This window comes from Cotesia glomerata, linkage group LG4 (assembly GCF_020080835.1).
Source record: "Cotesia glomerata isolate CgM1 linkage group LG4, MPM_Cglom_v2.3, whole genome shotgun sequence".
Classification (NCBI taxonomy): domain Eukaryota; kingdom Metazoa; phylum Arthropoda; class Insecta; order Hymenoptera; family Braconidae; genus Cotesia; species Cotesia glomerata.
In genome coordinates, this window is record NC_058161.1 from 19,615,121 (window position 1) to 19,628,868 (window position 13,748).

General features: G+C 26.3%; 1 protein-coding gene and 1 long non-coding RNA gene across 2 annotated transcripts; both read left to right on the forward strand.

Moving 5' to 3' along the window:
• Positions 1-1,976: 1,976 nt before the first annotated feature.
• LOC123264430 lies at positions 1,977-4,272 on the forward strand. The gene is made up of 3 exons (XR_006509337.1): positions 1,977-2,118; positions 2,306-2,396; positions 4,244-4,272. It is a non-coding gene; the product is annotated as an uncharacterized LOC123264430 (long non-coding RNA).
• A 39-nt stretch (positions 4,273-4,311) lies between these two features.
• On the forward strand, positions 4,312-13,125 carry LOC123264426 (ras GTPase-activating protein-binding protein 2). Its single transcript, XM_044727720.1, has 6 exons — positions 4,312-4,599; positions 5,010-5,193; positions 6,738-7,445; positions 10,377-10,823; positions 11,013-11,148; positions 12,734-13,125. Exons 1-6 carry the CDS (start codon positions 4,490-4,492, stop codon positions 12,859-12,861), a joined length of 1,713 nt encoding a protein of 570 aa, XP_044583655.1. The 5' UTR covers positions 4,312-4,489; the 3' UTR covers positions 12,862-13,125.
• Positions 13,126-13,748: the final 623 nt, after the last annotated feature.

The window sequence follows — 13,748 nt, forward strand, 5'->3', positions numbered from 1 at the left end:
ACGTACTATACTATAAATAGTTCTTAAGTTTGGTGACCGCCGGTAATACAGTTCCCTATTGTGTGTCTTTTTATGATTTATTTTAATCTTAAGCGGGCGTTTAATTTGTATTTAAATAAATACTATATTAGCGGACAAAATTTGAACGAACTTTAAAATATAATTGTAAATAAAATTAATTTCTTATAATGCATTCTTAATTAATTCATTATAATTATTTTTTAAATTTATTCTTATAGTGTACAGTGGATAACTATTTTTTTACTGACGTTTGACATAAAATTATCGAAAAATTGATATTAACTTTTAAAAAATAACCCCAATATTTTTTTTTTAATTCAACTAAAAACTCAAATGAAAATTAAAGTAGCAAATATTTAATAATTTTTTTAAGAAAATAAATTACTGCAAAAAAATTGACATAGTATAAATTTTAAAAAAAATAAAAAATGAAATTTTTCAAAAATAACCTTCTAGAAAAAAATTTGTTTGTTAAAAACAATTATAAAAATTTTCAGATGTCGGCTAATAGAAAATATATCTAAAGAAAAAATAATTATAAAAAAATTATAAGAAAAAATTTCACATGCAGAAGTTTTGAAAAATCCGTGCAATTTTTTTCAAGTATTTTTTTTACTTGTAATTAAATTAACAAAAAAAATCAAAAATTGTTGAACGTCGGCTAATTTTATTATCATAAAATAAATGAAAACAAAGTAAGCCGACATCTAGAAATTTTTAGGATTTTTTTTATTAAAGAATTATGACAAAAAAATTTTTTCATTTGTTAAAAACTTCAAAAACTATAAATGCAAATTTTTAAAAATACTTTTTAGTTATAATTTCATAAATTAAGCAAAATAAAAAAATCAAAAATTTCGGCTAACTTTATGATTATTGAAATTGACAGACATTAGAAATTTTTTTAGAATTTTATAACAATAAAATAATTATGAAAAAAATTTAATAAAAAAATTTCACATGTAAAAATTAAAGAAAATTATCAGTGAAAATTTTTAGAAACACTTTTAGTATTGTAATCGAATTGTTATAAGACTTTAAAAAATTTACAGCTCACTTCAGTATTATTTTTTTGCAGTCATTTTATATGAAAACAAAGTTACCGGACATCTAAAAATTTTGATAATTTTTTTTATTAAAAAAATTATTGCGAAAAAATTTTTTTTTAATTTCATTTGTAAAAAATTTGAAAAAATGTAAGTGATGCAATTTAAAAAAAAATAATTTTTTAATTCTAATTTAATAAATTAACCAAAATAAAAAAATCAAAAATGTCAGCTAACTTGATTATTATAAAAAATTAATAATGTAATTTTTAAAAAATAATTTTTCTAAATAAATTTGTTAAAAAATATGAAAATAAAGTTAGCTGACATCTCAAAATTTTTATCATTTTTTTAATTAAAGAATTATTACAAAAAAATAAAAAAAATTTTTTTCATTTATTAAAAACTTCAAAAACTATAAGTACAATTTTTTAAAAATATTTTAGTTATAATTTAATAAATTAAGCAAATAAAAAAATCAAAAATCTCGGCTAACCATAACAATGAAGTCAGCCGACGTTTTTAGTTTTTTGATTTTTTTTTAATATTTAAATTAGAACAAAAAAATATTTTTTAAAAATTGCACTTACAGTTTTTAAAGTTTTTCTCAATTGAAATTTTTTTTTTATTAATTTTTTCAATAAAAAAAAATTCTAAAAATTTTTAGATGTCGGCTAACTTAATTTTCATCGGCTAACTTTATTATTATTAAAAAAAATTTTTAAAATAAATCAACTGACTTAACTTACATGTCATCTTAAACGGACTCCATTATAGACTTTAAAAAATCCTCCACCAGAGTGCGCCTCAGTAAAACTCTGCCATCAGCTGATTGGTCCTCCCAACAGAGCGTTAGAATTTAGTTCGCCATTTTGATCTTCATGAAAACAGCTTAAACTATAATATAAACTGAACGATTAATAGCCCGGCACTCATCCCCAGTGACTAGTTTTACTTGGCCACATTTTCTCGAGGACTGCCGCTGCTTCCACGGTGCATCGCATCACCGACAAAGGACACACCGCATTTAAAAGTAAACCAGACAAAGAAGGTGAGTACCTACACCACATGACCAAATATATATCTGTACTTGCATCCCCTACACAAAAGAGACCCGTGAGCGTTTATATATTATATGTGTCCAGTGTTAAACACTTACTGTTCAGCGCAGTGTCTATAAAATAATTTCTTATTTTTAATTTTTATACCAAGGCATTTATTGTATTGTTGTATTACAGTAATCACCCGCTATTTAATTACAAGCAATTACCGAGTTTTTAAAACTAATTGAGGACCAGAATAAAAACGTGCGCACTGATTAAACTTTAGGTAAGTCTCTAAGAAATAAACCACCCGGTTTATTTTTTATTTATTTATTTGCAAAAAAATTTCCATTTTTTTTTTTTAATTGTAATTATTGACTTTGTTTATTAATTTGTTTATTATAAAATTAAAATGGCGGACGTCGATAAAATAGCCGACGAAAAAATACCGAGAATTTTTATTTAATATATTTATTACCGCGTCCAACAATTCGCCATGCTTGAATCTCGAATCATCCGAGCTAAGCTGTTTTTTTTCTTTACTTTGAGACTTTTCCTAAATTTTAATCATGTCTCCCGGTCCCTCTACGGCTTTGTGCCGACTACAGACATTTTTTTTTTGTGAGGTTATTAGACCCAGCTTCGTATTTTTTGGTTTGGGTTGTATTTTGTATTGCGAGGAGCTTGTAAGAATTTTTTTAAATTTTTTTTTTAAGAAGAAAATTTTAGAGAAATTTTTTGGGACTTGAAATTTTAGTGAGTTTGTATTTTTGGGGCATTTTGGGACTCAAGGGGCAATGGTGGGTCATTTTGCTAGCGTGTCGGCTAGAAAGACACGAGGAGACCGCGTTGTAGTTACTCGCCATGTGTATTATTAATTTTTTTTTATTGAAAAATTTTTAAAAAAGTCTATTTATATAAATTTTGGGAGTTTTATTTATTTGTTATTTTAGATTTTGAGATAAAATTATAAATTTAATTTTATGTTTTTAAAAATTATTATTAAATTAAAAATGTTTAATTAACAATTGAAATTTTATTGGCAATTTTTTTTTAAATATTCGAAATTAAAAAAATAAGTAAAAACTTTTTTTTTTATTTTTTACATAGATTTTTTAATAATTTTTAAAATGAAATGAAAAATAATATGGATTTTGAAGATATAAGCTCATCTTGATGTTACATTAATCAAGAGCTTTCATTTGAGTACCCATATGCATTTTTGATATATTTTTTATATATACATATATATAATATATATAAATATATAAAATATATGAAAAATTGATGTGGGTACTCAAATGAAAGGTCTCGATGAGTGTAACATCGGGATGAGCTTATATCTTTAAAAATATCGTTAGTTGACAAGATTGCAATGTTAGTTCTTTGTTATTGACAATTTTAAAGATATAAACTCATCCTGATGTTATACTTATCAATAGCTTTTATTTGAGTACCCACATGCATTTTTGATATATTTTTCATATATACGTATATGTAATATATATAAATGTATAAAATATATGAAAAATTGATGTGGGTACTTAAATGAAAGGTCTCGATGAGTGTAACATTGGGATGAGCTTATATCTTTGAAAATATTAATTGTTCACAAGATACAAGGTAATTTTTTAATTATTGGCATTGTTAAAGATATAAGCTCATTCCGATGTTACATTCATCAAAAGCTTTTATGTAAGTACCCACATGCATTTTTTATATATTTTTCATATATACATATATATAATATATATATAAAATATATGAAAAATTGATGTGGGTACTCAAATGAAAGGTTTCGATGAGTGTCACATCGGGATGAGCTTATGTCATTAAAAATGTTAATATTTCTCAAGATACAAGGTCATTTCTTAATTATGAATCTAGAGATAGAACATTTTCGAATCTAGTCTAAATACGTATAATAAATTGACTATCGATGAGAATGAAATGAAACCTTGAAAAGGCACGAATTCAAATCAAGACACTAAATTTCACTAAAAAAAACCATATGACTATCCTAAAATAAAGTTGTTCTTATTCTCTTGATAATATAAATAATTATTTACTATTTAAAAAAATTGATGTTCATACAAATAAAATTTTAAACAAACTATATCTTTTTTGTTTCAGATTCAAAACGTAATTTTTTATATAAAATTCAAAACCGAAAAAAATTGAGTTTTTAATCTACAGTAGTTTATAGAAATAAAAGTAAAGTAAAGTAGACAATAAAATTCTAAATAAAAAACAATAATTAACCCTTTTTATTTAAAGTTTGTTTATATTTACAAGCTAACTTTAAATATTCAGTCGGTAGTATTTTGATAAAAATAAACAGTTAATAATAACTACATAATAAAGCCAACATATTAGGAAATGGTCATGGATGCTACACATTCGGCAGCACACTCAGCACGATCTGTTGGTCGTGAATTTGTTCGGCAATATTATACATTGTTGAACCAAGCACCTGCTCATTTACACAGGTAATTATTATTATTATTAATTAGAAAAAAATTTTTAAATTAATTATTAATTAAAAAAAAAAATGTTTAATTTTTTTTTCAATTAAAAAAAAAAATTAAAAATTTTTTTTATAATTAAAAAAAAAAAATTTTTTTTTATTAATTATAATTTAAGTATTTAAAATTTTGTAAAATTTCTAAAAGTTTATCAGTTGGCAATTGCACAAAATAAAATGTAACACCGAATGATGTAATTTGAAAGTTGTTCTATAAATGATTGACTATTTGTAAATAGTTAAATTTTATTCATCAATTTTAAATGAATATAATTAAATTAAATGATGTCATTCATTTAAAAAAATTTTTTTTATTTTTTTTTAAGGAGTAAATTATTTATTTAATATTAAATTATATTATTAATTTTGTTTCAGATTTTACAATCACAATTCAGCTTTTATACACGGTGGTTTGGACAACACAGACCGCGATGTTATTCCTGCGGTTGGGCAGAAAGAAATTCATCAGAAAATTCAGGAATTGAATTTCCGTGATTGTCATACTAGAATCAGTCAAGTTGACTCTCAAGCTACCTTGGAAGATGGAGTTGTTATTCAGGTGAATTTTTTTATTACTTATAGTAAAAAAATTTTTTTAATTTTATTTTCATAATAATATCAAGATTTTTTTAAAATTATTATTGTTACTAGCAACCATGCAGTCACTACGTGACTGCTGAGACTTGTGAGCTATAAATAAATAATAATTTACTTTATTAAATGATGAATTTTGTTAAATTGCACTGTACTTTCTTAAATATTGATGTTTTTTAAGATATAAGCTCATCCCGATGTTACACTGATCAAGAGCTTTCATTTAAATACCCACATGCATTTTTGATATATATTTCATACATACATATATGCAATATATATAAAATATATGAAAAATTGATGTAGGTACTCAAATGAAAAGTCTTGATGAGTGTAACATCAGGAAGAGCTTATATCTTAAAAAAAGTCAATAATTAAGAAATTACCTTCTATCTTGTAAACTAATGATATTTTTAAAGATATAAGCTCATCCCGATGCCGTACTCATCAAGAGATTTCATCTGAGTATCCACATGCATTTTTGATATATTTTTCACATATAGATATAGATAATATACATAAATATATAAAATATATGAAAAATTGATGTGGGTACTTAAATGAAAGGTCTCCATGAGTGTAATGTCGGGGTGAGCTTATATCTTTGAAAATATCAATAGTTCACATGATAAAAGATCATTTCTTAATTATTGACATTTTTTAAGATATAAGCTCTTTCTGATGTTACACTCATCAAGACCTTTCATTTAAGTACCCACATCAATTTTTCATATATTTTATATATTTATATATATATTACATATATTTATATATGAAAAATATGTAAAAATGCATGTGGGTACTCGAATGAAAGCTCTTGATGATTCTAACATCAGGAAGAGCTTATATCATTAAAATTGTCAATAATTAAGAAATTACCTTCTATCTTGTGAACTATTGACATTTTTGAAGATATAAGCTCACCCCGACATTACACTCATCGAGACCTTTCATTTAGTACCCACATCAATATTTTCATATATTTCATATATTTATATATATGACATATATGTATATATGATAAATATATCAAAAATGCATGTGGGTACTCAAATGAAAGCTCTTGATAAGTGTAACATCAGGAATAGCTTATATCTTCAAAAATATCAATATTTAAGAAATTACCTTCTATCTTGTGAACTATTTACATTTTTAAGAATATATGCTCACCTTGAAATTACACTCATTGAGACCTTTTATTTGAGTACCAACATCAATTTTCCATATATTTATATATATTACATATATGTATAGATGATAAATATATCAAAAATGCATGTGGGTACTCAAATGAAAGCTCTCGATAAGTGTAACATCAAGATGAGCTTATATCTTAAAAAACTTCAATATTTAAGAAAGTACAGTACGATTTAACCAAAATCATTATTCAATATTGCCTAATTTTATTTATGCAGGTTCGTAAGTCGTTGCAGTCACGGAGTGACTGCAACTTTGCTAGTTATTATTAAAATTTCTGAAAAAATTGAAAATTTCTAAATTTAATTTCAGGTGACTGGTGAATTTTCAAATGCCGGCGAGCCAATGCGTCGTTTCACCCAAACATTCGTATTAGCCGCACGTGCTCCAAAAACCTACTACGTGTTGAACGACATTTTCCGCTACCAAGACCTTGGTTTCCCGGACGAAGAAGTAGAGTTGGAAACAGAGCCATCTAATGACATCCCGGAGCGTCTCGAGACTGAGGAAGGTCGCTCTGAGGTTGACGAGGATGATCAGGGACAAGGACAGGCGCCAGTCCAAGTGGAGCATCATATTGCTCAACAAGCAGTTCAACAACCTCTTCCTCCCCAAGCTCAGCCGGCGATTCCGCCCCAGCAGATGTATTATCCTCCGACCAGCAACCAGATGATCGTCGTAAACGGAACAATCCATGACCCGGAGGCCATGATGAACCAACAGCCTCCAATGATGCCCATTCCTCAGCAACCGGCAGCTCTATTTGTAGAACCCGCTGCGGAGTTCACTCAGGAAGAAGCTCCTGTTGAGCAGCAGCCAGAAACCCAGAGTGAGGAGACTCGTGTTGAGGAACCTCAGGAACAACCCACGGAGAACTTCAACCAGCAGCCGGTTAATGAGGCCGATAATGAGCAGACCGCTTCCTTGGGAGTCAACAACAAACCCAAGTCTTATGCTAGGACTGTCAGGTCCAATGCTATTGGTGGAAGCTGCAACATCATCCCCAAGACCATGTCACCGGTTAGTTTTTTTTTTTTTTTAAAGATATTTTTTTGCTTAAAAATTCTCCTAAAAAATTTCGGTGAAAATTTTAGCATGATTTTTTTGTGAAATTATTTTTTATTTAATTAATGGCTGGATTTAGAGCAAAAAAGTTCAGGACAAACGTAGGAAATTTAATTTCCTACTAAAAAGGTCATTTAAGCCAAATATCTGATTGATATTTATCAAGATATACAGCGTTTTGAAGATATAGAATTTTTTTGGTTATATATAAAATTTGATTTAATAATTATAAAAAATTTCCGATTAAAAAAAATATAAACACTGTACATGGGTGATTCTCTGTAAAGACGTCTTAAATCTGTACAAAATTGTCTGACCAAATTATTTTTGATTTTATAAGAAAAAAAATTAACAAGGGCTACAAAAATATCAGCTTAATCATAATAAATAAACAGCCGATTTAATTTTTGATTTTTCGATATTTGTGTGTCTTTTGCCATATAACATGATAGGAGACTGTTTGCCAGGGGACTGTTTTTTTTTTTATCAAATTGAGAAAAATCAAGCAAACTATTTCAATGCATTTAACTTTTCAAGTTCTCAATGAATGTTTACATTAATTAGAATAATATTAAGACTTATGGATCGAATTTTATAAATAAATTATAAATAAAAATAGTTGCCAGGGGAGTGAGTTTTGAAGTGGCCCAGACACATATTTCCAGCACAAACGGTGCTTTGACACTAAATAAAATGCGGATAAAGCGCTAACAGCCCTATGGTTATTAACTCCAGGCTAGTTAGATCCTTATAAACCTTACAAAAGGTAAAATAACACGCTGGATTTTTTTTTTGGCTTTGAACTTCTGGCAGGAGAATGTTCTTAAAATGCCTGGGACGAACTTAGGTTTAATGAATTTGATGAAACAAATTTATTTTCGGTACTTTTTATTGATGAAGATTGTTAGTTAACTAATTAAGTTTATAAATGTTATGGACCAAATTATATATTATGGACGAATAACTTAAAATTTAATCTTAAAGTTTGAATTTTGGGGATGGGACAGCCCAGGGGACTGTTATTTCGGTGGTTTACGAATTTATAGCAAAAAAACCAAAATTTATTTCATTTTAGTTTTCAATGCTCCAAATAGAAATATTTTTTCACTTTCGTAATAATTTTTTTTTTAGTAACAAAATAACAATTTTTCTAATAAAAAAATGCCTGGAACAGCAAAAAACATCCTTACAGAGAATTACCCTTATATATTTGAAAATATCATTAGTTGACAAGATAGCACTGTCAGTTCTTAATTATTAACAATTTTAACGATATAAGCTCATCCTGATGGTACACTCATCAAGAGCTTTCATTTGAGTACCCACATGCATTATTGATATATTTTCGATACATACATACATATATGTAATATATATATATATATATATATATATATATATATATATATATATATATATATAAATATACAAAATATATGAAAAATTGATGTGGGTACTCAAATGAAAGGTCTGGATGAGTGTAACATCAAGATGAGCTTATATCTATAAAAATGTCAATAGTTGACAAAATACAAGGTCATTTCGTAATTATTGATATTTTTGAAGATGTAAGCTCAATCCGATGTAATACTCATCAAGAGCTTTCATTTGAGTACCCACATGCATTTTTGATATATTTTTCATACATACATATATGTAATATATATATATATATATATATATATATATATATATATATATATATATATATATATATAAAATATATGAAAAATTCATGTGGGTACTCAAATGAAAAGTCTCGATGAGTGTAACATCGGGATGAGCTTATATCTTTAAAAATATAAATATTCCATAATATAAAAGGTCATTTCTTAATTATCTATCTAGAGATATATAATTTATTTTCAAATGCTGCCTAAGTACTTATCATAATAAATTGACTATCGTTAAAAATGATATGAAATCTTTAAAAGGCACAAATTCAAGTCAAAATCTTTGCAATGACACTAAATTTCACTAAAAAAACCGATTTTATCATATGACTATCCTGGAAACAAAAATTTTCTTATTCTCTTAATAATGTAGATTATAGAAGTCTAACTCTTTATATTATAGAAAAAATTCTATATCTTGATAAATATCACATTTAGTGATTTTTCTTAAGAGGCCGTTTTTGTAAAAAATTAAATTTCCTACAAGTTTTTTCTTAACTTTTTTTCTATAATTTCAGTCATTTATAAATTAACAATAATTTTGTAAAAAAATCAGACTTAAATATTTTTATTTAAGGAAGTACGAGCGCCAAGACAACTTTTGATAAAAGGCTTGATTTTTTTTTAATATGAAGTTTAAATATGTCTTAACAAATTCTGAAAATTTGAAGGAGATTGCCCGATTATTTAAATAAATAATTAACTTTAAAGTTGAGCAATTTAACATTGGTCTTATGGGGTAACCTCCAAACATTGATACATTTCTGTATTTTTCTCGTAAAACTGTCGGTGAATATTTTTAAAAAACTTATGGATGAAAGTAAATATATTAGTGATAAATTTAATTCAAAAAAATTAACACTTGCCCGACTAATTAAAGTGTATTAATTAAAAGAAAAATAAATCCCGCCATTAGCCAATGTTAAATGTATATCTATATATTGAGAAAAATCATATGGTTACTGCTTTCCCCTTACCGCGCTAGAGTGGATACCTATCCCCACCCCGCCTAGCGCTCGTACTTCCGTAAAAAATATTTTATTTTTTTAATTTTTTCTGAAAATTAATTTAAAAAATTTGTATTCAAAATTTTGATTTTATTTTAAATTTTATTTTATTTTAAATTAAATTTCATTTATTTCAAATTTTTATGTAAAAAATACTTAATTTTTTTAATTTTGCCTGAAAATTAATTAAAAAAATTTTTTTTTAGCCTCCAGTCTCTAACGCGAGAAACGAGGAACGTTCATCAATTGACGTGTGGAACTCGAACAACACCAACATGTCGTCGAATGTAATGTCCTCTGGACCAGGACCGCAGCACCAGCACAACAGAATGCAGAACTCCCAACAACAGCCCCAGCCACAGCGACCTCGAGTAGGTCCACCACAGAAAGACAACCGTGGAGGTGAAAGACGTCGCGACTGGCCTGATCACCACCAGCTTTTTGTAGGAAACGTTCCACACTCCGCGACTGAAAATGAGCTGCGTATCATTTTCGAACGGTTTGGCAAAGTCGCTGATCTCAGAATATTCTCGAAGGGCAATGAGCGTAGCAAGGGACCTCAAGGCTCCAACAATTCTATGCGTGGTGTTCCTCATTATGGCTTTGTTACATTTGAAGACTCCAATGTTGTTTCTAAAGTACTCGCCGCTTGTGTAAGTTTTTTTTAATAATTTTTATTTTAAAAAAATTTTAATAATTTTTATTTTTTGGAAAATTTTAATGATTTTTATTTTCAAAAAATTTAGAAAATTTTTATTTTTTTTTTAATTTTTTAACTAAAATTAAAATATTTTATTTTTTTTTAATTAATTAATAATAATAATATTTAATTTATTTTTTAGCCAATTTGTTATCCGGATGAAAATGGACAGAAATTAAATATTGAAGAGAAAAAAAATAAACCGAGAATACCTGGTGACAATATGAGAAATCAGGATAATATGAGATCATCAATGGGTCCTCAGCAACGTGGTCCAGGTAATTGAAAAATTTTATTAAAAACAACTACATTTTTTAATTAAACCATGAAATTAAAATTGAGTTGCAATTTTAGATTAATTTTTTTAAAAAATTGAATTTTATGAAGATTTTTAAACTTAAAAAAAATTTTGATTAAAATTTCGATTTTTGATTAATAATTGAAATTTTTATTCATTAAATAACGACTTTTATTAAATTGCACTGTACTTTTTTAATTATTGAAGTTTTTAAAGATATAAGCTCATCCCGATGTTACACTCATCAAGAACTTTTATTTGAATACCCACATAAATTTTTGATATATTTTTCATATAAACATATATATAATATACATAAATATATAAAATATATGAAAAATTGATGTGAGTATTCAAATGAAAGGTCTCGATGTGTAGTGTCTGGATGAGCTTATATCTTTGAAATTGTCAATAGTTCACAAGATATTTGTTAAAATGCACTGTACTTTTTAAAATATTGACGTTTTTAAGAATATAAGCTCATCTTGATGTTATGCTCATCAAGAGCTTTCATTTGAGTACCCACATCAATTTTTTATATATTTTATATATTTATATATATTACATATATGTATATATGAAAAATATATCAAAAATGCATGTGGGTACTCAAATGAAAGCTCATGATGAGTATAACATCGGGATGAGCTTATATCTTTAGAAATGTCAATAGTTCACAAGATAGCAATGTCAGTTTTTAATTATTGATAATTTTAAAGACATAAGCCCATCTTGATGTTACAATCATCGAGAGCTTTCATTTGAGTACCCACATCAATTTTTGATATATTTTATATATATTACATATATGTATATATGAAAAATATGTCAAAAATGCATGTGGGTACTTAAATGAAAGGTCTTGATGAGTATAACATCGGGATGAGCTTATATCTTTGAAAATGTCATTAGTTGACAAGATAGCATTGTCAGTTTTTAATTATTGATAATTTTAAAGACATAAGCTCATCTTGATGTTACAATCATCGAGAGCTTTCATTTGAGTACCCACATCAATTTTTGATATATTTTATATATTTATATATATTACATATATGTATATATGAAAAATATATCAAAAATGCATGTGGGTACTCAAATGAAAGCTCTTGATGAGTATAACATCGGGATGAGCTTATATCTTTAGAAATGTCAATAGTTCACAAGATAGCAATGTCACTTCTTAATTGTTGACATTTTTAAAGATATAAGCTCTTCCGATGTTAGACTCATCGAGACCTTTCATTTGAGTACCCACATCAATTTTTCATATATTTTATATATTTATATATTTTATGTGTATAAATATATGAAAGATTTATAAAAAATGCATGTGGGTACTCAAATGAAAGCTCTTGATGGCTATAACATCAGGATGAGCTTATATCTTTAAAAATGTCCATAGTTCACAACATATAAGGTCATTTATCAATTATATATCTAGAGATAGAGTAATTTTGAATTTAGCCTAAATTGGCCTCAAAATTTTGCTTATATTATTAATAATATAGATTAAAGACTTAGAAAAAATAAAAATATATTTAAATAAATTATTAATTTTTCAGGTGGCCCAGGAGTCATGCGAGGTGGCCAGCACCCACGAGGAGGTCGCGGTGGATTTTCCCGTGACGGCCGTGGTGGAATGAGACAACCAGGAATGGGAAACACCGGTGGCTACCAAAACCGCCGTTAAAACCCAGCGTTTACTAAAATACTACCTCCGAGAAAAAGAAAAAATAATTAACAATTAACAATTTATATATTAAAATAATAATAATAAATATTAATTAATAAATTCTTTTTTCTTTTTCCATCTTTCAATAATAATAAAACTAAAAAAAAGAATAAATGCGTCAATACCGTTATGAATAAACAACAAATTAACTAATAATTATTATTAATAATAATAAGACGTATTTTACGTCTTACTACCTTCCAATAAAATTTTATAAATTAATAACGTTCAATTTTTAAACAATCGAATAGTTTAAACGTCCGCGAGTGATAACACTGGAACTGAACTATTATTATTATTATTATTATTATTATTATTATTATTATTATTATTTTTTATTATTAATTATTATTAATAAATATTATTATTAGTTATTATTTATAATAATTGAATAGCTGATTTTTTTTTTCATAACTCGATTGTTAATTTAGCGCTTAAACGTAATTATTAATTTAATTTTAAGGCTCCAGGAAATTTATTTTTCCTATTCCTACTTTTTTTTTTTTTGTTTTTTTTTGTTTTTTGACTTGAATTTATTATTTGATTTGTAATAAATGTGAAAATAAAAAAAAATAACTCGTTGTTTCTTCTTTATAATTTAAGGCGGAATTTTTCCTGGGTCTTTAAGGAAAAATAAAGAAGAAATGAAATTTTTTTTTTTTAAAACAAAATTTTAACTATTTGTCGAAAAATTTATTTTTATTTTAAATAAAATATAAATGAATTTGGACAAAATTTATCGAGTTTTATTACTTAACTAGTTACCTTGCAGTCACTACGTGACTGCCGTGACTAGTAAACTATAAAAAATTAAATTTTTCGATTATTAAATAGTGACTTTGGTT

Bases quoted from the DNA above. Each gene is read 5' to 3' on its own strand.
- LOC123264426 (XM_044727720.1), top strand. From the start codon at position 4,490: ATGGTCATGGATGCTACACATTCGGCAGCACACTCAGCACGATCTGTT. The intron at 5,194-6,737 runs GTGAATTTTTTT...ATTTAATTTCAG, and splicing joins AAGATGGAGTTGTTATTCAG to GTGACTGGTGAATTTTCAAA. The intron at 11,149-12,733 runs GTAATTGAAAAA...TTAATTTTTCAG, and splicing joins TCCTCAGCAACGTGGTCCAG to GTGGCCCAGGAGTCATGCGA.